At 49.6% G+C, this 24,892-nt stretch overlaps 9 protein-coding genes across 9 annotated transcripts; 5 read left to right on the top strand and 4 right to left on the bottom strand.

The window, feature by feature from the left end:
• Positions 1–6,808: 6,808 nt before the first annotated feature.
• On the top strand, positions 6,809–7,677 carry N7500_005886 (Zinc finger C2H2; the record flags this gene model as incomplete). The annotated part of the gene is made up of 2 exons (XM_056677030.1): positions 6,809–7,251; positions 7,326–7,677. The coding sequence occupies 2 exons, from the start codon at positions 6,809–6,811 to the stop codon at positions 7,675–7,677; spliced, it is 795 nt and encodes a 264-aa protein (XP_056532030.1).
• Positions 7,678–7,697: 20 nt separating this feature from the next.
• Positions 7,698–7,985, top strand: N7500_005885 (Zinc finger C2H2; the record flags this gene model as incomplete). Its single annotated transcript, XM_056677029.1, has 2 exons — positions 7,698–7,803; positions 7,867–7,985. 2 exons carry the CDS (start codon positions 7,698–7,700, stop codon positions 7,983–7,985), a joined length of 225 nt encoding a protein of 74 aa, XP_056532029.1.
• Positions 7,986–8,838: 853 nt separating this feature from the next.
• On the bottom strand, positions 8,839–10,407 carry N7500_005884 (uncharacterized protein; the record flags this gene model as incomplete). The annotated part of the gene is made up of 2 exons (XM_056677028.1): positions 8,839–9,972; positions 10,201–10,407. 2 exons carry the CDS (start codon positions 10,405–10,407, stop codon positions 8,839–8,841), a joined length of 1,341 nt encoding a protein of 446 aa, XP_056532028.1.
• Positions 10,408–10,978: 571 nt separating this feature from the next.
• Positions 10,979–12,314, bottom strand: N7500_005883 (putative plasma membrane SNARE protein (Sec9); the record flags this gene model as incomplete). Its single annotated transcript, XM_056677027.1, has 3 exons — positions 10,979–11,038; positions 11,101–11,262; positions 11,337–12,314. The coding sequence occupies 3 exons, from the start codon at positions 12,312–12,314 to the stop codon at positions 10,979–10,981; spliced, it is 1,200 nt and encodes a 399-aa protein (XP_056532027.1).
• A 288-nt stretch (positions 12,315–12,602) lies between these two features.
• On the top strand, positions 12,603–14,996 carry N7500_005882 (Sec1 family protein; the record flags this gene model as incomplete). The annotated part of the gene is made up of 4 exons (XM_056677026.1): positions 12,603–12,752; positions 12,800–12,995; positions 13,238–13,449; positions 13,506–14,996. The coding sequence occupies 4 exons, from the start codon at positions 12,603–12,605 to the stop codon at positions 14,994–14,996; spliced, it is 2,049 nt and encodes a 682-aa protein (XP_056532026.1).
• Positions 14,997–15,211: 215 nt separating this feature from the next.
• On the bottom strand, positions 15,212–18,499 carry N7500_005881 (telomere length regulation TEL2 family protein; the record flags this gene model as incomplete). The annotated part of the gene is made up of 7 exons (XM_056677025.1): positions 15,212–15,695; positions 15,753–15,954; positions 15,975–16,468; positions 16,516–17,056; positions 17,115–17,201; positions 17,252–17,602; positions 17,659–18,499. 7 exons carry the CDS (start codon positions 18,497–18,499, stop codon positions 15,212–15,214), a joined length of 3,000 nt encoding a protein of 999 aa, XP_056532025.1.
• A 327-nt stretch (positions 18,500–18,826) lies between these two features.
• On the top strand, positions 18,827–20,390 carry N7500_005880 (NEDD8-activating protein UBA3; the record flags this gene model as incomplete). Its single annotated transcript, XM_056677024.1, has 5 exons — positions 18,827–18,894; positions 18,944–19,045; positions 19,095–19,100; positions 19,159–19,238; positions 19,288–20,390. 5 exons carry the CDS (start codon positions 18,827–18,829, stop codon positions 20,388–20,390), a joined length of 1,359 nt encoding a protein of 452 aa, XP_056532024.1.
• Positions 20,391–20,651: 261 nt separating this feature from the next.
• On the bottom strand, positions 20,652–21,899 carry N7500_005879 (DNA-directed RNA polymerase core subunit RPC40; the record flags this gene model as incomplete). Its single annotated transcript, XM_056677023.1, has 3 exons — positions 20,652–21,626; positions 21,700–21,804; positions 21,855–21,899. 3 exons carry the CDS (start codon positions 21,897–21,899, stop codon positions 20,652–20,654), a joined length of 1,125 nt encoding a protein of 374 aa, XP_056532023.1.
• Positions 21,900–22,320: 421 nt separating this feature from the next.
• N7500_005878 (NADH-quinone oxidoreductase subunit D) lies at positions 22,321–23,867 on the top strand (the record flags this gene model as incomplete). Its single annotated transcript, XM_056677022.1, has 3 exons — positions 22,321–22,983; positions 23,054–23,774; positions 23,830–23,867. The coding sequence occupies 3 exons, from the start codon at positions 22,321–22,323 to the stop codon at positions 23,865–23,867; spliced, it is 1,422 nt and encodes a 473-aa protein (XP_056532022.1).
• Positions 23,868–24,892: the final 1,025 nt, after the last annotated feature.

The raw sequence follows: 24,892 nt of genomic DNA, 5'->3' as shown, positions 1-24,892 counted from the left end.
ATAAGGGGGGTTGTGTAACGCCCCTTTTTTTACCTTTTCCACCCGTGGGACGGTTTGTCGAGTTCCTTGGGAATTCTTTTTTCTTTTTCTTTTTCTTTTTTTTTCCAGGGTCCTATCCGCTTTGGGAAGGCTCATTTCTTGTATATCCGACTTCTCTCAAAATATCTGTGTTGCAGTGACACGGCACAGAGATGCAAGGACCATCCAAATTGAGCTTTCTAGATTAGATCGTGGAGCACATGCAGGCTACTCCACCGGAAAAAGCGTAAAGGGTCAAGGGTGTGATTCTACAAAGTCCAAGGCATATATGATGTGTGCGGAGTACCGAATACAGTGTGCACTTGGTGTGATATCTACATCGTAAGGGTAGTGGAGAAGATCGCGTGTCGTGCATCGAACCCCCAAGGACCGTGCGTCTGTGTTTGCATGTACTAAAGTACAAGGTAGCTGTCAAGCATGCGAGATACCGAGATTCCTCGGATTCATGTGAAGGAGGGTTGGAGGATGGGAGTCCCTCCAACGTACGGACTGGAAAATAAGAAAGTTGGGTGGATAAACTATACAGAGCTCTGATCCAATCAGATACAAAGATTTGGAACTTGCGCAACACTGTAGAGATCAAGGCTTTGGATTGGGAGAAGACTTGCGCATGAGATGATTGGAAGCTGAAGGCTGGGAACGTTGGGCTCTATGTTGTATGTCTCTTCTCCCATTCTAGGACACCAAAAAGGAAACTCCGTAGGTAAGACAAGATGTCTGTTCTCACACGTTGCTATTTGGGGGTTGTATTTTTTTTTTTATATACCTGTAATATGATTTTCTGAATCCATTGCAAGGGATCGGAGAACCCTGCAGGAGGCCCCATTCACGACGGTTGAGGCACACAGCGAGGGGGCGTATACACACTTGGTGGATCTCTGGCGCGTTACCCTGACCGTCTAGGGCTTAGGCTAAGACGGCCCCTCCTTCAAGCCCTCGATTTCCTGACAATATCTGGTGACATAGGCCAAGAGAGTACTCCACTTTCTGCAAGTGCGTCTTTTTATGTTCAGAGTATGGGCACGGAGACAAGGGGAAGCTAGAGCTTGAAGTAAAACTTTTCGGGGCTCCAGCCTACAGCGCACACCGTAGTTTGAAGATATTTCAAGAGGGCAATTAGAGCAAACCTTCTTTTGGTGGCGGGAGGATCCGATCAAACAGTCGAGTTAATCGCCTGTTAGGGCAGAAAGGAAAACCTTGGAAAGAGGCGTTTCTTAGTCATGTCCGAAGTACTCCGAACTCCGTGCTCCGGTCAGTTTCCGACACGAGACTACGTAATGCATCGCGAAATGAGTACCAGTGAAGACTAGACAAGTTACTGGTGGTTGATAGACTATGCGTGAATTCGGCGATGAACTAGTTACTCCATACGGAGTACATGTTCTAATAATATGTTCTCTCGAACAGGAGGGAAAAAAAGAGAATAAATTACGGTCAAATCCCAGATCCACAAGCGTTTCAAGTTGTTAGCGTTGACCCTGAGAGTGGCAGTGTTCCTAGCGGGAATTGTGGAGTACAACCAGGATCGCACGCAGGGATCATGACCAAGACGGGCTTTGCGGGGAGCTTGGGGGTCACGTCATTTGACTTTAATTCGGTGTCTGCAGAAACCTTCCATGGGTCGAGTATATGAAAATGATTGTATTACAATAGTCCTCAGACCCCGGAAAAGGTTGGAAAAGGACAGATATATCGAGAAGAAAAAAAAGGGTAGATATTTCGAAATTTCATCCAAGGTTAACCTTCCTACTTGGTACCTACAAGCAGATAACCACGTTGACCCCCAAATGCGCGGGATGAGCACGCGTCAGCTCCTGGTGGGTCTGTCAATACAATTGGTCGATCAACAGCTGCCAAGATCGGCTATCGACTATCTGCCGTCTCCAGGTGGGCCTGGCTTGTAAATCCTCATTGATGATTGGGTGAAAGGCTCTGCAGCAAACATGTAAGAATGTGGACCCAATGGAATTAAGCCACGCTAGCCTGATTTGGAGTGAGCTAAACCGTACTCGGCCCAAGCAATACAAAAAAGCCTAGAGGGGGTCCGGTATCGGAATAAGCGGCATGGTTCAATGACATTGACGTTTTTTTTTTTTTTAGAGGGTGGAATCCAGGACCTTGGGCTTATCCAATTTACCCGGACTGCTGGACTTTCCATGGTCTTTTGTAAATTTAAGAATCCACAGGTCCACTGTGTGGATGCAACACTGTGAATGTGTAAAGAACGGTTGAACGTTTCAGCCGTTTCTATGTATAGCAACTAGGTGCGATTTCTGCAGTGATGCCGCATGATAGGGGACTAATATCCACCAAAATGCAGTATTTTTACTTCATTCCAGTCTTTGAACACCAATTTGTGACTAGAGATTATCATATCTAATACGAGACAAAAAGAAAACGGTGATTTGCACACAATGTCAACCTTGATTTAGGGGCAATGACGATCTGCCGTGTGGGAACTGCCAAGATCGGAGCCCCATGCAGATGACAGGCCTCTGTTGGTCAAGGGTACCTGATTGACACTCGGCATTGAGGCGGATCGTCAACGTGCTAGATAAGGATCTGATTACAGCGTTTGAGGGAGGGATTTTCAGGTCAGCCAGATAATCATTGTTACAATGTACAACATACATTGTCAAGAAAGTCTGGGACTCGACATATTCCTTCGTTGGATTGTCACCTCGTTCTCTGACCGCCAGTTGTTTTTTTTCCATTCCTGAATTTTCCAGCGGGTTTCTCGGGAAAACACATTATTCCCAACGGAGTAATCCGCAGACAGTGAAATCACAAACTCCTAATAACATCTCAGGGTCCCAGAGGACGCGTCATTATTATGAGCCGTGTCCGGAGTATGCTTCCTGCTTGGGAGCAAGAAAAGCGGTCAGAGCCGTCAAGGCCCATCTAGAAGACAGGGCTTTAAAGAGGTCCACCCCTCCCGTGTCTAGCAGGGGGCCCTTCCGGTGGACCTGTAGAGCCTATAGACTTCTCGAGAGATACACTTTTTTTTACAATTTGACTCCAGTCTCAGGATCTGTCCATCCGGCACGCTCCGACTCAATATTATGGCCAAGGTATACCTTCCTCAAAAAGCACATATTTTGGAACTACTGAACGCCATGCCAATGTGCTATACGAATTGGGAGGAACCAAACAACCACATATCCACACACACAAACATCTTGGCGTTCACACTTTCGATCTCACATCCACACCCCCCCTCCTCACCCTGCACTCAAAAATCAGCACCGAAAACGCCACATTTGCCAACACTGTTTGGCGTTCGTTCAAAGCGACGGAGTACTGCCGGTGAGCTGCCAAGTCCACCAACACGGCATGGCGAAAAAAAGGGGGGTTACCATCAGACTAGAGTCCATTTGTTGCATTGCTTATTTTTCTTTTATTGGATTTTGGAGTTGATTTGGCGCGAGTTCGCGCCTCCCTAATTTTCAGGGCTCCATATGGGCATTTTTTTTTTTTTTTTGCCAAAATGGGGTAAGTTGAAGCTCAAGGTTTCTTGAACTTGGACGGTGTACGGAGGAGTACTTGGGTTTCCTTTTGCCCCTTTCACTATGCAATGTGGACTTGATTTAGGTACCTAACTGCCGAGTGCTTTGTGTTTTGCTTTTTGGGAATGTCCACCCCGACCGTCTAGACTCGCGGGACCCGGACTACTGAGACCTTTCGTCTTAGTATTGATAGTTGAGATGTACAACATAGAGGGGATAAAGCTAGTAACTGATAGGTCTATATGGAGTCGGCCCTATTTTATACAATTTATAGTCTTTACTAACCTTGGCTCTCGTACGGAGTAAACCAAACAGTATCGTTCCAGGGTTCGCTCACTGTCCACCCATCTTGTAGGACAAACCCAAAGGCTAAAGTTGAATAAAATGCTTGGATAAAGTGCTTGGAGTAATTTGATAGAAACCTAATCGCGACTCCAATCTTAATCCGGTAACCCGAGCCCCATGGACACTTCCGCCATGGAAAGCTATTTCCGTGTTCACTCCCATACTGAACTTGATCAAATGACCTTTGTAATCTTACTCCGTACAAGGTGAGCGAATGAAGACCGAACCACCGATGTTTGTCCATGGCCCACAAGTTGCTTAATTGTCGGACTGTTTCCACGGTTAGGTTTTTTCTGGAAAACCGCGCAACCCCTTGGCGCCATGATTTAGTGGAATGCGGAGAAACCTGAGACCCAAGAAAACTTCCCACGTTGGAACTGCGTTTGGTTTTGGTTTTGGGGTTCTTAAGCTACCCGGTTTGGAAGATCTCCATGAGATCATGGTCGAACCATTAGAACTTCCCATATCCTCTTGGGAGGTCTGATTCTTGAATGCTTGTGTAGTTCACAATGCTGTACCGGATGAAGGCACAAGATACTACAATCTTGTACACCTTGGTTTTTCTCCCCCGGCTAAACGCCAATCATCGATGGAGACTCTTATATACAGTCGATCTGATTGGGTGGATTCCAGTTTATGTAATGTTTCTTCAGCCTCTTCCTCGGCTTTCGCTCGACGATCTCCCCCTCTCGTACCTTGTGATCAACCCTGTACTCCGTACGCAAGCACGGAGGATCCGTTACAATAAACAGCGACCTCCGGGGGTGACATCAATCCCCGAGTCTCGGGGACCATAGTCGATATCGGAAAATTTTTTATTGCATATTCACACACTATTGAATACCAAAGAAAGGATGAATGTTTGGTTCCACAGCACGAGGCAAATGGGAATAATCCCAAATTCCAAAGGTTAAGTTGTGACATATCCGATTCGGGCCTTCCACTCTACCGCGCTATTGCGGGAGCCGCGCCCGCCAATATATCCAAAGCGGCCTTTTTTCCACCCACCCCCATGGGTATTCCGCCCCTCTGACGTCGCTGTCCAGCTGTCCCAATCCCAGGGGAGAAAAAAAAAACATGGCTTGCAGCCCGTGGCCCTTGTTATCACAAACGCAATACGAGGTTATGATCCTGTTTATGGTCTCCCGGGTGCCTTAGGTGTGGACTTAAGGGTATTTTCTATGTGATACAGCTCGCATGGCCCGGCTAATGGCGTTGGAATCCCAACTTATTCCTTCTTCGTGCAGGAGGCGTTATTTTTTGTGCTTCCGCTGGGCGCGACCTAATTGCACGCTCGTATTTTATGTGCATTGGTAGTTATGCGACCGAGGGAAAAGGGTCGGAAAACCTCCGCGGAATATACCCTCTCCCGATACAACATAGAGTGTGTGGTTGTCGCCTTCGTGTGGCATTCTTATCCCGTGTGGAGTGTGCTCCATCGGCACTGTACATCCTCCACATGTGTACTCCGTCTGGAGGTACTAAGTCACCTTCTGCGCTATGTATATTCGGTCTAATGTCTAAAATTGGAGCCCTCGACTTTAGATATCCAACGTCATCGCATTTTTTAGTGAATTCCCTAATCAAATGCAATTAGAATGCAGTCAATAATGTTGGCTAGTGATTCGATACTCGCCCTTCACTCGATGTAAGGTCGGGTTGACGCGCTAAACCCTCTCTGTGCCGTGTCAAAGGCCCCTCCATGGCTTAAGCCATTTTCTATTTATTATTTTCATCGTATATTTCTTGATCCTGCAGCTTGCCAATCAGGAAGAGCTCCTCCGTTATCCCAGAGACATTTTTCCTCTGCAATTTTTTTTTTTTTTGCATTGAAATGTTTCAGTAGATCTTGAACTAAATGAAGAACTACTTTGCTATATTCTCATATTAATCCCCACGGTAACGGGTATACCCATTGACACTGGGATCTGCCCCGCTATAATGAAACAGCGCCTTCAGGGCAAACCTTGGTGAGTTTATTTCTTGGCAGTCCCTTTTTCTTTTCCTCTTTTTTTTTTCTTTTTGATTTTGATTTTCTGTTTTCATTTTCGATTCTTTTATTTTTGAATTTCCTCTGTCCCTTAGACACGGCACAGTTGGACCATTCAGCGTTCATCACCGCTAGTCTACAATTGAACATTCCCCTAGTCTACACACCCCCTTTGATTCTGAGGTCACCGACTGCTTTTTGGGTCTCATGATTTTTACTCCTTTTTACTTTTCCTTAGATTAGAAATCCATCTCGACTTCCTCTGACCTTTTTGTATGGTTCCTTCTCATTGTCGTTCCGATGCCGGAGCGTAATTTCCACATTCTTATTTAAATACTTATCTACCGATTCTTTAGATCTTCCATTCCTCAGCCTAGTTGATGCTTAAGCAATTAATATATTTTAGACCCTGATGGAAAGGGTAAATTGGATTTACTAGTATGCTTATGGTAAATATCAGTAATTTCACATCCGAGGAACTGGTTCCCGTTGAGGGGCCACTTTTGGATGGCCTCCAATTGGAGAAAGAAGAAAAATAAGAGAAAATAATATAAAAAGGAAAGAAAATAATTAAAGAAAAAAAAATCATCTTAAAATGTGAAATCTAAAAAATCTCCAAAAAAAACAAAAAAAGAAAAATAAATACCGGTATTATAATTTCCAGCGATCTGCAATCCCCGACGGGACGTCGTCAGTGGCACTTTGGAGTATGGGATCATGCCTCACACCTTATATTCCTTCATAAGCTTCGCCGATCCCCTTCCCCAGACTGCCTTTCTCTTTTTTTTCTTCTGATATAATTGATCATCGGGTCTATTTCTTTTAAAACTCCGGATCAACACAGACGATCTCTCTCCAACCTTCTGGACTCGATCTTCACTCTCTACACAGTTGCTACACGCGATCGATTCGCGACTCTACATCCCCCATGACGATGGTTATGGAAAACCAGAACCGCCCCTATGGCGGCATGAGTTTCGACAATGTTTATCATCACACTCCACCACAATTCACGGACCCCTGGGCACATACTTCGTCGCACTCGACACCCCCGGTCTATGCGACTTCCATGGGCAATGGCGCCAGCATGGCCCTCGCTCAGGTGAAGCAGGAGGAAGTGAATCGCACCGGCATGTCTATGTCATACCCCAACATTCCCGTGTCCGCTCCGTCAATGGTGGCTGGGACCTCCTACGCGACCGCCAGCTATGGCCCAGAAGTGATGGCCATGCAACACGAGGTGCCGCGCACAACTTTCGACCAGGCTCCCTCTTACACTACCGCTCCTCCAATGAGCAACTTCGCGCCTTCTAGCTACGCTTACGCCCCCATTCACCCTTCTGCACAAGACAGCCGTCGGATCTCGCACTCGTAAGTCAAAAATTCCGACTCCGCTTTGTTTACCTCGGAATCGCAAAGAAAAAAAAAACTTACACAAATTTCAGAGATGCCGCTCGTGTTAGCGCTTCAGCTTCCGCCCCCACTTTCGGTGATGCGCTTGACGCCAGCCGGGGAATGGTCGCTCTCAGTCAGGACCTGACTCCCCGCAACATCTACGGTCCTGGCCACCGCGGCGCGCGAGGCTCAGCCGATTCCTACGGTTTCCCCTCCACCCAATCTTCCGCCTCATCTATCTCCTCCGGCAGCAACTACCCCTACTACAGCGCCTCGGTGGGCTCCGTCGACTCCTCCGTGACAGACTACAGCTCCACAACTTCCGAGTCATACGAATCCCGCACTCTCCCCCGGCCGACCAGCCTTTTGGCTGGCAGTGCCCCCCTGGCCCGCAATCGATGATGAGCCAATTCAGCTCCAAGATGCCCTCCAATACCCAGAAGAAGCACAAGTGCAAGGTCTGCGATAAGCGCTTCACGCGTCCGTCTTCTCTGCAGACGCATATGTACAGCCACACTGGTGAAAAGCGTAAGCTCTTACCCTTTTTTGAAAGTCAAATCGTTCAAAAATTCGGATTCTAACATTTTCCAGCATTCGCGTGTGATGTTGAAGGCTGCGGGCGGCACTTCTCCGTTGTCTCAAACCTGCGTCGACACAAGAAGGTCCACAAGGGCGAGAAGGACACCGGCTCTGGCGATGATGACGAGTAATCCCTGCCAATCTCCCATACGACTACGTTCTTCCATTCGGGGAAATCCCGTGGACTCTCTCGCCTACGCCCCCCGCGCACACAGCGCTATATCCTCCACCCGCCACAAACCTGTTCACCCTATGCCACGAGCCAATGCATGAACCAACTGTGTTGGCATGTTTATCTTTCCACGGCTCGGGTTCTCCTTGTACAACAGCATGGATCGCCTTTTCATCACCTTCTATATCAACTCCCGAGAAACATTTCCTAATCGGAGAGATGAACGTTCCTACATATCATACTCCTTCCAAAACGGTCTGTGATTTATGGGTATAATGGGACCTGTTCCGAGGGCCACAGGCACGAGAGAGCCTTTTCTTCCTTTCCATATTTCCATACTTTGTTTCACTCACATTACGACCATAGAGGTTTCCGGCTGGATGCGTTGCTTTCATTTCATTTCTTATCCTTTCGCTAGACCTGGGCGTCACCTTTCTGCTTTTTCTCGATACCATGGGGCTTGTGATGATTCGATGTTTCTTATTTTCTCTGAAGGCAATACCCTGACTTCTTTTTTTTCGCTTCTTAATCTTCCATGTCCTGCATTCTGCATCGCTGAAAGCATTCACATTGTCGTCTTTTCACCCAGTCGCCCTTTTCATCAAGAACGTGCACATTTGGGTTGGTGTTGGTGATGATACCCATAGGAAAGCATGGTTCCTATTGTTTTGATACTGGCTGGGCCTGGCTTGGTTCAAGATTCACACAGTCGCTACTAGATATATTGTCTAATCAATAAAAGACATTCTGAACAACATCTTATATTTCTTCGTAGTTACAAGTACCTTCTCTATAGTCTAATCCCTGGGGCATCACAACCGTTCCAGTCTTCCGCTCTTCCCAGCTCGCTCTGCTGCTGCTCGACCAGCACGACGTCCAAAGACCGTCCCAGAAGTCAATCCACTTCCACCAGGGTAATTATCATAGAAGATCCCTCCAAGCATCTCACCCACACAGTACAATCCGGGAACCTCATCACTCGTAGTCTCCGAAATGACTGCGGCAGTCTCCGGATTCACAGCCAATCCACCAAAAGTGAACGTGATGCCCGCAGTGACCTTGACAGCCAGGAAAGGCGGCTTGTCAATAGGCAAAGCCCAATTCGACTTAGCAACAGCCAGCCCCTTAGTAGCAAGCCCATCCTTAACAGCAGGATCCCACCTCTCCTGCCCACCCTCACCATCCACAGAGGCATTGTATTCCCTCACAGTCTCCACGAACCGCCCAGGATCAACAAGTCCAACCTCCGCACACTTCTCTGCAAGTTCCTCCAACGACCCTCCCTCGATCCGCCGAACAACCTCACCCCGATACTCCTCCTCCCGCAACCACGCCGCAGTCCGCGCATCCCATACCTGGAACGCAACCTGCCCAGGCTGCTGAAGCACCCGTCGCCCAATCATCGCATACGTATAGTTCCGCATATCAAACCCTTCATCAACAAATCGCTCCCCATCCCGATTGACCATAATACCCAGCGGATACCCACTCTTCGTAAACTCATTCGAAACCTCCCGATTCCCCGAATCAGCAGGCGCATCCGCATCCCACGCCACACTATGACATCCACTCCAATTCCCCGCCGTCTTGGCCGCCACATCCCGCTGCGCAATCCGCAACATCTCACCCGTATTATACGGCGTTCCACGCACGCGCGCACTATCCCACCCAGGCCCCAGCCACTGCGCGCGCAACTGCGGATTCGCCTCGAACCCACCCGCAGCGAGAATGACCGCGCCAGAAGCGATGGTGGTTTGACTACGTTTACCAGCATCGCTGCGGACGACTTCAACGCCGATGACAGCGCCGCTGGTTGGATCGGTAACTAGTGCCGTGGCGGCTGTGTCGAAGAAGACCTCCACGCCGGCGTTCCTGACCGCGCGCAGCTCATCCTCAACGAGTCCTTTGCCTCCGTCTTGGGTTTTCAGCGCAAGGCCGCCCCAGAACTTGATTCGGCCGTTGACTTCGTAGGCTTGGCGGTTGAAGGAGAGCTGGAAGCGGACTCCGTTGGCGGCTAGCCAGCCGATGGCGGCGCGGGAGTCGCGCACTAGAGCTGCTGATAGTGTCGGGTCGGTGCGGTTTCCTGTCATGCGCTGGAGGTCGGCTGTAAAGTCTTGTTCTGTGTAGACTGGCATGTCAATGCGGGATGCTTGTGCTGCGTCGGTGTTGTTGACTAGTGGGAGGAGGTCGTGGAGGCCGTTGTGTGTTGTGCGGAAGGCCCCGGCTGTGAAGTAGCTGTTGCCTCCAGCCCAGGATGACGGGCTTTTGTCGATTACTGTTACTTTTAGGGTTGGGTTTGTTTGCGCGGCTGAGAGGGCGGCGCTGAGGCCGGCGTTGCCGCTGCCTATCACAAGGATGTCGGTTTTCTGGGGGAGAGACATGGTGATATTTGAGAAATTGGGAACTGGGGAGGTATTGGCTTGTAGAAGTCAGTGATTTGTTCTTGGAGTGGAGGTGTGGTGGTTTTATACTATGTTACACTTAGGGCTCTGCGGAGGTTCATTCTCCGGGTGCTCCCCCCACACTCCCCACAGTCGGGATGTCGATCTCCGTGGGATTTTGATGAGACTTGAATAGTTGAATGTCAAGAGTTATGCCGTAGGTTTCCCAGGGTTATTGGGTAATAGCAAAGAGTTACCCAGTTCGCATCGCACACCTAAGGGGTTTGGGCATCACAAAGTGCAGTCTAATTCCCTATGGTTGAGGTCAATGGACTTCTTATGATGTGCTCGGATCTTATGATGTGCTCGGAATAAATCGCAATGAAATTATGATAATTGATATTCAACCAATATCCTAGTCGCCGGTTCTGATATGACCACGGCAGACAATGCAGAACCAGCCCCAACGCCAATTTGTGATCCAATGTCCAACGGACAGAGCGCACGTAGAAGATTACTGAGCTCGACAGCACCAGGCATACCGCAGCCCCATTGATCTGGAACAAGATATCTAACGGATCCGGTCCAGCTTGGCCCGGTTCATGGCAATTTGATCGTCGACGTAATCGCTCTGCAGCAAGTTAGTTTAATCTCCATACCCATATCATACTGCAGGGCTAGTAGAATACTCACCTTGCCCATGATACGCTCCAGATGTCTGTTCTGCTCGTCCAGCTCCTTGCCGGTGGCCTTGGCAAGACCGTTCAACCGACCAGTGGCACCACTGAGCAAATCCAAGTTCTGCTCGATTTCGTCTTCCAATGCCTCGTCCTCGCTATCCGCCTCGAATTGGTACTTGGCACGCTCAGTGACACTCGCCTTTTGCCCTTGCCCTGTTTCGCCGCATCGCGATCGATATCACGGAACACCCGGTCCATGCGCTGGTTGGTCTGGTGTGCCTCGGCTCGTGTGCCGTCGCGGGTATCACGATCACCACGGTGTGTACTAAGGATCTTCTCATCGCGCTCGCGTCGACGCCGCGAGGCTGTGAATGGGTTCGCCACATGCACGGCAAACATGCTCTTGTTGAGTGTCTTGAGCTCCTTTGCCTTATCCTCCGCGATGCGACCTTCGATAGCCGTCATGTCCAGAGTCTTCTCCGTTCCGTGGATAGACTCGCCCTGCGCACCGAGTCGGGCCAGAGTAGCGCGACCTGTTTCTTCAGCCTGTGCGGCAGCTCGAAGTGCGTTCCGTGTTGACGCAACATCACCCTGCTTCACGAAGCGCATCTCGTTCTTCGTCGCCTGAACTTCCTCTTCTTCCTCTTCTTCGGCTGTCAGCTGTCGATCCTGGAAAGTCGCCATGCTGTATTCGTTGCTGCCGCCACCGTAGTTGCTTTGTCCTTGACCACCTTGACCCTCGGAGTACGGTGGTGGCGAAGCACCCGAGTTGTCGGGCGACCTCCGGTTGGAATTGCCGAACAGCTCGTTGCGAGCGGAGTCTGCAGCCGCGGGGTCATTGGGATCGTTGCTGCCCAGACCTCCGTAGCCGCCGTTTCCATATCGCGAGCCCGAGCCCGAACCGTTAGCTGAGCTGGCGCCTGCGCCTGATCCGCCGAAACGATCACTGCCGTAGCCGCCTTGATTTCCGTATCTGTTGGCGGCGTACTTGTTGTCCGAGGGAATGGAGTGGGGGCTCTGCGACGCGGGGCCACCGTTGGCGGCTGGGTGGTCGGCAGGTAAGGGCGCAACACCCGCGCCAATCTTGGCTTTTGTGTAAGGATCTACCGGGATTGGTTGGGCGTAGGGGTTGGAGGGGGTCGATGGGCTCTTGTCCTTCTTTCGAGAGCCGAAGAGTGCTCGGCGGTTAGAGTCATCGTCGCCATCGGATTTCTTAAAAAGACCCATTATGTGATGGAGGTTGTGTAGGGTTGTAAAGATTTGCTGTATGAAATTAAAATGATTGAGTGTGAAGTGAAGTACAAGAAAGTAAGGAGAAATAGAATGACATGAGACAAGAAAGAATTAATGTGAGACGCCTTCAGGGGAGCTAGATGTTCAAGATCGCCGCCTGATGGTAATATATATACGAGGAGTATACCAAAGAAACCCGCTGGACTGATCGTGCATAGTGCAGTGATAACCATACCAATACCAAACTTACGAGGTTACATCAGCAGTGGCAGTGCTAACCCAATGCGGGCGCAGTGGCACTTCAACGTCTCTGTTTATTTTTGGCCACAACATTGCCTCTGCTGCCTGGATGAAATGGCTCCTTTATCGGGGTCTGATGCGGACTACTTTAGGGATAAGGCGCGGAGGGATCTCTTGACTTTACTAGAAGGCGTGAGTACAACTCCTTGATATTCTGATCTGCGCTAACTATTCTCCAGGCCCGGGGTAAGAAGAACCTCGTCATAAGCCAGGAGCTGGCCGGCCCAGTGGGGCTATTCGTCAAGTTCTCCGTGCTTCAGGATTATGGTGTGGACCGGGTCTTCTTGCTGGAAAATGCAAACATCGACTCATCACAACGCAATGTTGTATTCCTTGTTCGTGGCGAGAAAGCTCGCCACGTTCGAATTGTGGCAGGTATGACATTGTCTCTCTTTTGCCCCTTTTCGGATTGTTAGACTGTATATTGGATCTTTTCATTTGGTCCATAATGGGCCATCATTAGATTGCACAGAGTCCTTCCTACTCTATGTAATCTGAAGAAACGTTCCCTATATCGATATCTATCTTTACAACACTTTACAAGCTCGTTTCATTAGGGCCCTTTCCTGCTATCTCTGATTGAGTGCCATCAGGATGAGCTGACAGATCTATCTTAGAACAAATCAAACGCCTGCAGAATAATGGGAATGTTGAACATGAGTTCTCTATCTTCTTTGCCCCACGACGGACCCTTGTAAGCAATGCGGTCTTAGAGGAGGCGGGAATCATCGGCGACGTGAACATCGCCGAGCTTCCTCTCTATTTTATGCCTCTAGAGCAAGATATCTTGTCACTAGAACTGGATGACTCATTTGAAGACTTGTACTTGGTAAGCTAATAGGTTGCTAAAGTTTAAGTGTGACAGTTTCTGACCTTGCTATCCAGCACAAGGATCCCGGGTGTATCTTCCATGCCGCTAAGGCTCTCATGGGTGTTCAGCAGCGCCATGGCTATTTCCCACGTATTGTTGGAAAAGGCGACAATGCTCGGCGCCTTGCAGATCTCCTACTGCGCATGAGAAAAGAACTTGACACAGAGGAGAGCTCCGGATTAACCGATCCCTCTGCCCGAGGGCTGTTGCCAAGTGCGAGTGCTGAGAACTTGATCATCATAGACCGTGAGGTGGACTTTGGGACTCCCCTTCTCACACAGCTCACCTATGAAGGCTTAATTGATGAATATTTCGGTATAAAGAACAATCAGGCAGACGTTGATACGAGCATTGTCGGTCTTGCTCCCACGCCACAGTCCCAAGAGTCATCTAAAACACCCCAACAAGGCAAGCAGGGGCTAAAAAGAAAGATCCAACTGGATGCCTCGGATCAGTTGTTCAGCCAATTGCGAGATGCAAACTTTGCAATCGTGGGCGATATACTGAATAAGGTGGCACGCCGCTTAGAAAATGAGTACGAGAGCCGTCACACGGCTAAAACGACAGGCGAGCTACGAGAATTTGTCAATCGATTACCAACCTACCAGCTGGAACACCAGAGTCTTCGAACTCATACCAACCTCGCAGAGGAAATAATGCGACTCACCCGCTCCGAAACCTTCCGCAAAACTTTGGAAGTTCAGCAGAACAACGCAGCCGGTGCCGACTCTACATACCAGCACGAGGCAATCGAAGAGCTTATAGCTCGAGATGTTTCACTAAAGACTGTGCTACGGCTCCTGTGCCTGGAGTCATGCATGTCTGGGGGTCTCCGCCCCCGCGATCTGGAGAATTTCAAGAGAGAGGTCGTCCAAGCGTACGGCCACCAGCACCTCCTCACGTTCTGGGCGCTTGAGAAAATGGAACTTCTTCAGCCTAGGTCATCAGCGACGACTATGCTCCTCCCTACATCCGGCGCGCAAGCAGGATCAAAGACAAACTACGGATACCTGCGCAAGAACCTCCGTCTTGTCATCGAGGAGGTCAGCGAAAAGGATCCGAATGATATTTCCTACGTGTACAGTGGCTTCGCGCCCCTCAGCGTCCGGCTGGTTCAATGCGTGTTACAAAAGTCCTATATGATCTCGCTGATCAAGGGAGGTACGCCGGCGGCCTCGCTGAACATCACTAATACAACGTCGCCTGGCTGGCTTGGATTTGAGGACGTTGTCAAGAGTGCCCGCGGTGCAACTTTCAGCATAGTGCAGAAGGGTGATGATAAGGCTGTGCGGGCTCGTCAAACGCTGAGTGGTAACTCTGCTACTAAAACTGTGTATGTCTTTTTCTTGGGTGGTATCACATTTACGGAGATCGCCGCGTTGCGTTTCATTGCTGCGCAAGAAGCCCCGCGGAGGAAGATCATTATTTGTACCACAAGTATCATTAGTGGGGACCGGATGATGGAGGCGGCTATCGAGAAGGGTAGCTTTGCCAAGGCGGACTAATTGGTCTAATCTACGCCTACGTGGTCATAATAATACCTATGTATGTCATTTTCACAGTCTCCACACATGTAGTTCATCTGCTTCGATTCTAGGTCTTAATCTCCTGCCGCTAGTCTGGGAGTAGGATATTTCGAATTTCCACGTAGGGGAAGAAGAAGAAAGAAGAAGAAAAAAGAAGACCAGCAAACAGACAGAGGCGTGTCCCAGATGTTGTTTTAATAGCTGAACCCAGAATGAACACCCATCAAGCGACCTTGGTACCGCTGTATGACCTCTCCAAGCCGCACCATAACACCAGCAGCAAGGGTACGTATCTGCTCCTGCGGGTCTGTAACAGCTGAACTTGGATCAGCCTGTGCAGCTGAAGGCGGCGTCCGGTCAAAGATCTGGGAAGCCCACTCGCGCAACTCGATCACCTGCGTGGCGTACTCCGTGACAAGACGCTGTTCGCCATTTGAGCCAGACGCAATATTAAGATCCACTATAGCGAGGAACAGGGACAGGAGCGCGGCAGTGACGGTGGGTTCGCTGGATGTGGAGGCTGTGTGTAGTGATAAGAGGAGGGAGAGTGTTTCGTGGGTGAGGCCTGGGAGGAAGGTGGTGTGGGGGCCTGTTGTGGAAAGGATGAGGGTGAGAGTTTGGAGGAAGAGTGTTAGGAGATGGGGAATGAAAAATGGGTTGTATGAGGTGGAAGAGGACCTAGGTGGTGTCAGTGAATATATACGACTAGAATTGAGATGAGGACATAGAACATACGACGAGAACTGCAGCATCATTATCTCGAATCTACCCTGCAGTGGGAAAAAGAAACCCTCAGCAAGCACCTTGTGCAGATCCTTGATTGTGGAGCTTTGTCGCTGGGCATCACGCTGCTTGCGTTTCTTCTCGACTTCCATACGTGATGAGAAGGTTCGCACTTTGAGGGCATTGGGGCCAGCCATCGTATCCGCTGCGTTGGCTGCGAGCGGTTCCAAAGACGCGCGGGACATTTTCTGGGTGAGCGTTGCGATGGGAGATGAATTTCCCCCGAGTACATCGCCTCTAGGGCAGGCGAGAGCCGTTTTGATGGGAATGAGGTATCGCCAGTAGTTGAGAGACGCAGTGTTTTGGCGTCATCTTCTCCATTCCCGGCTAACTCGCGAGCACTCAGACCTAGCGCTGTAAGAACAGCGGATCTCTGGACTTGAGAAAGGTCACCATCGAAGTAAATGGCAGTGAACCAGCGGCCCATCTTGAAGGGCTCAGACACAATCAATGCAATCATGCTTTGTAGTCGAGATTCATGAAATGATGGATGATTGTTATCATTTTGAAGACCTACGACAGTCAGAGCGAGCTCCTCGATCTGCTCGGCAAGTTCACTTCCGAAGCCTATCTTCCGTCGAATTAAGGATGGGGCAGTGGTGATGGCGAGATGATACCGCTCGACATTCTCAGTGTCTCGGAGAGATGGTATCAGATCACGGATATATCTTACACTGGTTAGCGAAATCGATATCAACAGGCAATTTGTACTTACACCGGCGCTACTGGTTTATTTCGTTGGATCAACGTGGGATCATCATCGGAATCGTATGCGTCGTCGTCCGGCTTTTCATACGGAATGAGATCTTCATCCTCATCTTCATCTTCGTTTTCGTCACTATCGTCGACTTCTTCAATAGCAACTATCTTGCTTGTATGATGGCGAGAAAATTGTGCTTTGGGCTTTGGTGCAGGCTTGGAGCGGGCCTCTGGTTTTGCTGGCAATGCCTCTTGCAATGCTTTGATGGTGTCAGGTGAACCGAGCTTATCTTGGATCTTGGTCAAATCCAGATACCGCAGCGCTTCCTCGCTTCGCATCTCCTCTAGGTCGAATTTTAGGACTTTTTCTGGTTGCTCAATGAGTTCAGATACTCCTGTTCCAACGATCATGCCGAGAAATCGTGCTCTGTTAGAGGACGCAGCGAGTCGATTGGAGACTGCATTGAGGTATGCTCCTGACCGGCCTACTTCTTTCACCTGCCCTTGATCTAGCCGATACAGGTGGCCAGCGGCAAGAAGAATCACTTGTGCAGTTGCTGTTCAATGTTAGAGGCTGATATTCTTGGCACAAAGGACCGTGGACTGTTGACAAACCATTCTGCACCACATTTGGGACATGTTTGATAGAGAACTTGTCTCCAAATTGCTCAAGCGTTCGTATGAGCAATGACTTCAACACATCTGTTGTAGGTCGTTAGTTTCGTTGTCTTTCTTCAGCAAAGCAAACTCACCACCGCGGTTACCGAAAGTGGCCAACAATGCACGGCGCAGTCCCAGCGTGTTTATCGAGCCACCTTGCGATTTTGAGAGCCATTCCAGGACTTGGCTTTCCAGGACCGAATGAGAAGGAATGGCAGCGGAAATCAGAGCTGCCACTCCTTCAATGGGCTCTGAAGGAGTGGATGATGGGCTTACTGTCCCCGATAGATCATCTGAGAAGTGCTTTCGTTGTATATCACGGAATATTGCTTCTACAACTGCAAGCTGCTCCGTCCGTCTGAGGTGGTTTAATAAGATTCCAAAGCATGCCGGCGAGGACTGTCCAAGAAGCAGACCCGAGTAGATTTCTTTGACAATTTGATCTATGTGATGTTAGCATAGGGCTCAAATAGAAAGGGATAAATAGCTGTATATTCACCTGTATATCCAAGGCTTAAGGCTCGTCCTGTCAGCAAAGCAACTGCGGCCCAGTCGCTTTCGCTATCTGAGGCTAGCCTTGCTGCTAGATGCCAAACATTGCGCCCAAGCCACGATGCATATTGAGAGCCATTCCCGACCCAGGACACGGAAGACACTGATCTTGGCTCATCAACAACAGTAAGAGCTTCAGCTACTGTTGATAGAATCTTCCCGGCAGCAACGAGCGACACAAGTTCTCTCCATGTAACTTGCTGCCGAGTTTTGTTGTCATATATGACCGAAATGTCAGAAAAAACACGGGATAAAAAGTCCGCTGGTTCTAGCAAAGCAGCAAGCACAGCTAGAAGATCCCGGATACCGAGTTGGCTGCTTGAACCTTGAGCTTGCTGGGCAGAGGCGCGGGCCGCATTGATGAGAGATCGTAGCTGAGCCACCAAGGAACCGAGACCCGCGACGCTGCTAAGACATCTCAATAACGCTGCTCGAGCTTTGGCATCCTTCCCTTTGCTATCTGTTGCATCTAGCGATGCCCAATGATCTGGAATCGTCGTGCTGACTAATACTTGGAGAATCTGGGCTGTGATAGGACTCGGAATCCGGAGATCGAAGTCTTTTGTAGCTTTGGATTTGCTGAAGGGATCAAGAGCTGCCAAAATGGCACACAGCTGTTCATGATCGGGACTGGACTTGAGTAGATCTATGATGTGATGTGATGATAGATGTTCAGGATCGAGGTTGGTTCTTGCAGGCGGATCAGCACGCAGAGACTCGACAGTAGATGTGACAAGGGCGTCAGAATCTCTCTTGACGGTTTTCACTGCCGTCAGAAGGCCCTCCATCTTCGATTTGAATATCACTTCCGGAGGAAAACAGATGTTATGCCTGAGGTGAAGATTACAGTACCCAGGCGGGCCTAAGATTAGTCAGCCATAGTAACCTCAAGACAGCCCACGCGCAGGTGATGTTGTCAACTCAGCCTCTCCATTACCAGTGATTTGAATACTTAAGTGATACGTTTTAAAGCTGAAGTGGATCTTGATCTGAGATCATTCCCGACAAGTTCATTCTGTCAATCAAACATCTTAACGAGCTTTGACCCGTGTAACGCGAATTGATACTGCGCCTATCTACTCTGATCGGTTGCCCATAACAGGATTCCTATCGAGATGGATGTGGATGTACAAACCCCAGATGCCCCAGAACCTCCGATTTACGTGGATCAACAGGGACGATGGTTCGTTGAATGACCCTTGAAACGTCTGATCTGCTCTAACACCCCACAGGAAGCACCTCTACAACGTCCTAAGTAAACGAGGTCCTTTCACAGACGAGGACTGGAACCCTGGCCCCGAGCCTATCAGTGCGCTTGAATCTGCCAAAATTTTGTAAGTTGATTCACCTAGGAAAGATTACTTTTGTTAACATGAACCCTAGGGTGATGTAGGTGAACCCCGCAAAGTTGTGACGTTCCATTGAGATGAGGCTGACTCAAATTTAGCGGAGCTGGTGGACTAGGATGTGAGATTTTAAAGAATCTCGCGCTGTCAGGATTCAAAGATATTCATGTCATTGACATGGGTATGTCTTTCAATTCATAATGCCAAGACCAGAAGCTCACAGTCGACAGACACCATTGATATATCAAATCTAAACCGGCAGTTTTTGTTCCGCCAGGCAGATATTGGAAAGCCCAAAGCTGAAGTCGCCGCCGCTTTTGTGCAAAAGCGAGTTAAGGGTGTGAAGATCACACCCTACGTCGGCAAAATCCAGGATAAAGATGAGGATTATTACATGCAGTTTAATATTGTCATTTGTGGCCTGGACAGCATCGAAGCTCGACGCTGGATCAATTCCACGTTGATCTCAATGGTCGACGAAGACGATCCTTCGAGCCTGAAGCCACTTGTTGATGGTGGAACTGAAGGTACCTACCTGCACCGAAACTTGATCGAGAATGGGTTGCTGATATATCGAACAGGTTTCAAGGGCCAAGCCCGTGTTATTCTTCCATCTATCTCATCCTGCATTGAGTGCCAGCTGGACATGCACGCACCTCGTCCAGCAGTCCCTCTCTGCACCATTGCTACCATCCCGCGCCAACCTCAGCACTGCATTGAATGGGCGCACCAGATTGCATGGCAAGAGAAGCGCAAAGATGACACCTTTGACAGCGATGACATGGAACACATATCGTGGATATACAATGCCGCTTACGAACGTGCCCAGCATTTCCATATCCATGGCGTGACCTTCCAGATGACCCAGGGTGTGGTGAAAAATATCATTCCGGCTATCGCATCAACGAACGCCGTCATTGCGGCCTCCACAACTTCAGAAGTACTCAAGATTGCCACTAGCTGCAATCCATTCCTAAGCAACTACATGATGTACGCTGGTGAGGAGGGAGTGTACACATACACCTTTGAGGCGGAGAAGAAGCCCGACTGCCCCGTGTGCGGAGAACTTGCCCGGAAGCTGGATGTGGATCCCAATATGACACTGGGCGAGTTCATCGAGAGCCTTGGAGAAAGGGCCGAGGCTCAATTGAAGAAACCTAGCATGCGGACCGAAGAGAAGACCCTCTACCAGCGTTTCCCGCCTCAGCTAGAGGAAATGACTCGCCCCCACCTGGTGAAAAAGCTGGTAGATTTGGTCGAGGACGGCGAGGAAGTTGCTGTCAGCGACCCAGCCTACACCACCACATTCCGCTTCCGTCTTCACTTCAAATAAGGGTAACCTGCCCTACGTTTCTATGTGAAAATTACGAGAAATCAGATATCTTATGACCGGGATGATTAGCCTTAGTTAACTGTGTAAAATTCAAAAGATAGCTGTTGGGCTTTTTCCAAAACAATTAACACATCCAGATTCCAGCCTCGTGAGGCGAAGCCTTGATTGACTTTTCGTAAATGTACAGCGCAAAGGCAGCCAAAAAAAAATCCAACGCCAAGGAATGCATATAATAAGGTGTAGAGAGAAAAGACCAATTGATCAACCCATCAGATCGGTCAAACCCCTCTTCCACCGGTTGCACTTCAGCTTCATAACCTTAACAGCCTCCAAGAAGAGCATGTCACTCTCAAATTGACCGGTGCTCTCCACGTTGAAGATGAAGTGATCCCGAACACGTCCCAGTTTGACCTTGTCCTTGAACTCATCGTGGCGCAAGCACTCTCTGCTGACAGTGTCATTGAACGCATCCTTCACGACGGCCTTCTGCTCGCCGGCGTGGCCCTCATATCCGCTTCCACGCTGCGCGGCCTCTGCAGAGGTGACAGGCTCAAGACCAATCACACCCTTAGGGAAGCACTTGGCAAACTTCTTTGCATCGTCGCCAATGATAGGATGCACGATCTTAATTTCAGGAAGGAGACGGTATGAAGCGGTAGCCACAGGTGAGAACTTGGCGTGATCGGCACCGATACCCTTCTGGCAGTGGAGTTCCATCTCGATCTTCTGGCCAGGACGGAGCTTGGCGATTAGAATGTCCGGGTTTACGGGTGCAATAGCTCCGTCACCAACGAAGAACTGTTCCTGACGACCAACGGGCATGTACATGAGGTCTTTGGCGTAGACATGGGCATTGGTGTACAGCTTGCGGGGGTCCTGCTCGTCCTTGTCTGCGTACTCGTTCTTGTAACATTCCACGTCAAGATGAAGCACAATAGTGTTGAAGTCGCAAGGGCCATCTTCTTCCTCGGATCCATCTTCGGACGCCTTCTTGTACCAGTGCATCCAGTTGATTCCTTCGACAGAGCCCTTGAGCGGGATCAGGCCCAATCGTTGTGCGAGCACTTCATCTTGAATGACAGAGGTGTTGTTGTGAATGAAGCAGTCCTCAATGGCGATGGTGGGGATCTCGGCCATAAGAATACGGCGGAAAGCGTTGGCGACTGCGGCGTCGAGACCGATTAGCGAGAAGGAGGCCTCGAACCGGTCATTGCGGTGGAATTCGACTTGGAAATTCTGTTGAATGTGAATGGTCAGGATTGACTGAATACGGCAGATGATACCTTCCTGGTAATATTTCAGCACATACATTCTTGAATTGGTCGAGTGCCCATCCATGCGACTCTCCGGGCCAATGGCCAGGAAAATCTGTAGAGGGGATATTGGTGACGGTTTCCGGATTGATGCCGATGATCTGGAACGATTAGCATTCTGAGCTGCATGAAATCATTGATAGAGACATACACGGCGGCGCTGCAGCTCCTCCTGCGAGGGGACAAGAGGCGCCATGGTGAGCAACTGTATAGGGTCTGGTGGAGGTTGAAGGTAAAATCCGCGATCCACCGATAAGAGAGATTTCTCGAAGCAATTTTCTAGTTTGCCTGAGGCAGCAGTAGGGACTTTATTCTGCACAGCGGATGCAGCGTTACATAATCCATAAGTGCACATTTATGCGAGTAGTGCATGACGCTAAGCTGATAATGGCCAAGTGTGGATCCAGTACCAGCACAGTATAGTGGCCCCTTCAAGCCAACCAGCGCACGGCTGATGACCCGACAGCTTTTCACGTGACGAGCCAAAATGCGACTCCCAACTTGAGACCTTCAGCGAGTTCCCTATCCGTAGCGAGCCATATCCACCCATTGAATGCGCCTGGACTGAGGATCATATCCCCTCTTTTCCCTCTTGGATCTCCAATTCTTTATCCTCTATGGCCGCTTCTTTCGCCCGCCTGGCGGGCAATGCGCCCAAAAGGCTCTGCCTCCGCCCCTCCTCGCTCAACACATCCATTCCTCGTTCCCGCTCCATAGCCACCTCTGTTCCCCGCCGTCATGCAGAGGCTGCTAGCTACCAGGCCACACGGCTTGTGCCGACCGACCCGACCTTCACTTCCCTCGCCAACAAGGGTCTTCCCGAGGACCCCGAGGCTTCTGCCCTTGAATCCGAGGCCGAAGGGATCGACCGCAAGATTCGTCATTACACCGTCAACTTTGGTCCTCAGCATCCCGCTGCTCACGGTGTGCTCCGATTGATTCTGGAACTCAATGGCGAAGAGATCGTTCGCTCCGATCCCCACGTTGGTTTGCTTCACCGTGGTACCGAGAAGTTGATTGAGTACAAAACCTACATGCAGGCTCTGCCTTACTTTGATCGATTGGATTACGTCTCCATGATGACCAATGAGCAGTGTTTCTCTTTGGCCGTTGAGAAGCTGTTGAACGTCGAGATCCCTGACCGTGCCAAGTGGATTCGTACCTTGTTCGGCGAGATGACTCGAGTTCTGAACCACCTCATGTCAGTCCTGTCCCACGCAATGGACGTGGGTGCCCTGACTCCTTTCCTATGGGGTTTCGAGGAGCGTGAGAAGCTTATGGTGAGTGATTAAGAGCTGCGAAAAGCAAACTACGGGTAGGTCTTATTTACTGACACTTCGGGTGCTTTAGGAATTCTACGAACGTGTCTCCGGTGCCCGTCTCCACGCTGCCTACGTTCGCCCCGGTGGTGTGTCGCAGGATATTCCCATTGGTCTTTTAGACGACATCTACCAGTGGGCGACTCAATTCGGTGACCGCATTGACGAGACCGAGGAGCTGCTCACGGATAACCGTATCTGGAAGGCCAGAACCCAGGGCGTCGGTGTTGTTAACGCCACCGATGCGCTCAACATGAGTTTCACTGGTGTCATGCTCCGCGGCTCAGGTGTCCCCTATGATATCCGCAAGTCGCAGCCGTACGATGCCTATGACCAGGTTGAGTTCGATGTTCCCGTCGGTGTCAACGGTGACTGCTACGATCGTTACCTCTGCCGTATGGAGGAGTTCCGTCAGTCCCTCCGTATCATCCACCAGTGCCTGAACAAGATGCCCGCCGGTCCGGTCCGCGTGGAGGACTACAAGATCTCACCCCCTCCCCGTGCCGCCATGAAGGAGAACATGGAAGCTCTCATTCACCACTTCCTTCTCTTCACCAAGGGTTACTCCGTTCCTCCTGGTGAGACTTACTCTGCCATCGAGGCCCCCAAGGGTGAAATGGGTGTCTTCCTGGTCAGTGATGGCAGTGAGCGGCCATACCGCTGCAAGATCCGTGCTCCTGGTTTCGCCCACCTGGGTGGCTTTGATCAGGTGTCTCGTGGTCACCTGCTCGCCGATGCTGTCGCAATTATTGGTAAGTCCTTGATCCCTTGTCTTCTTTCATTTCAGTTCTAACATCGAACCTTTAGGTACTATGGATCTTGTGTTCGGTGAAGTTGACCGGTAAACGATATTGGCAACGCAATAATAAAAAAGAAAAACCAAACCCGAAGAAAACCTTCCTATGGCACCCTTTTAGATGGTTAGATTCGCCTGTGCTAGGGGAAAAATCAGAAAAGAGGAACCATCCATTTCCTTTATGTGATCTATAAACCCTAGAACTTTCGACGCTGGCTAGGGTGTACCAAATGCTCCATGTTTTCTTCCCATGGCGTTGTGCTATTATGTCCTGTCATTCTCCTTTGTGTGTCTGTTTTTTTTACCTTTACTGCTTCAGACAAGCCCTGTGTATAGTGAACATCTGATTCTTCTGTGAGCTGTTTCTTTCTCAATGTAGGGATATTATCCATAAGCCCACCCAACCTGAGTTCAAGCCTGAATTTTGGATACTGGTACCTTTACATAAATATCTATTACTAGAATACCTATATTCCGTACAAACCAATGAGTTAGATACATAGAGAAACCACGAGATGTCCCTACAATGATATTACTTGGTCATCCATGGGGTATCCCTTGCATCATCCCAATGTTGTTTGCTTGTTTGCCAGTGAGGCAAAACATACACCGCCCTGGAGATATATAAAGGCCCTTCGTCCCCCAGAACTTGCTCTTCTTTTCTTTCTTCTTCAGCTCTCTTTGCCTATTGGCTTAGATCAAGTGTAGTATCTGTTCTTTTCAGTTTAATCTCTGAAAGTTTCCGTCCAGGAAACACTTTGATTATTCCTATTTTTGGACCCCGCGACTTGGCCCCTGTGCTTGCGCATGCCTCGTCGCACAGTGTCATTGGGCTCACACTACCCCCGATCGACGCGAACTCCCTTTTTCATCAATTGTTCGGCTTGTCCGGGCGTTTGGAGAAGATGTGCCTTGAACCTACTATAGTAATAGACACAGAGCCCTTGTTTACTATGCTGGGGCGTGGATGTGCTTGTTGCCGTAGGCGATCAACCTCGTCACGCACAAAGTATTGTGCTCTGTCGCCTTCGCCATAGCAACCTCTCTGTCTGTTTTCTCCAGCGTAGTATACAA

Source organism: Penicillium coprophilum, assembly GCF_028826855.1.
Source record: "Penicillium coprophilum strain IBT 35676 chromosome Unknown utg000004l_segment0_segment0, whole genome shotgun sequence".
In the NCBI taxonomy this organism is placed as follows: Eukaryota; Fungi; Ascomycota; class Eurotiomycetes; order Eurotiales; family Aspergillaceae; genus Penicillium; species Penicillium coprophilum.
This window is presented reverse-complemented; position numbering and strand designations above follow the sequence as displayed.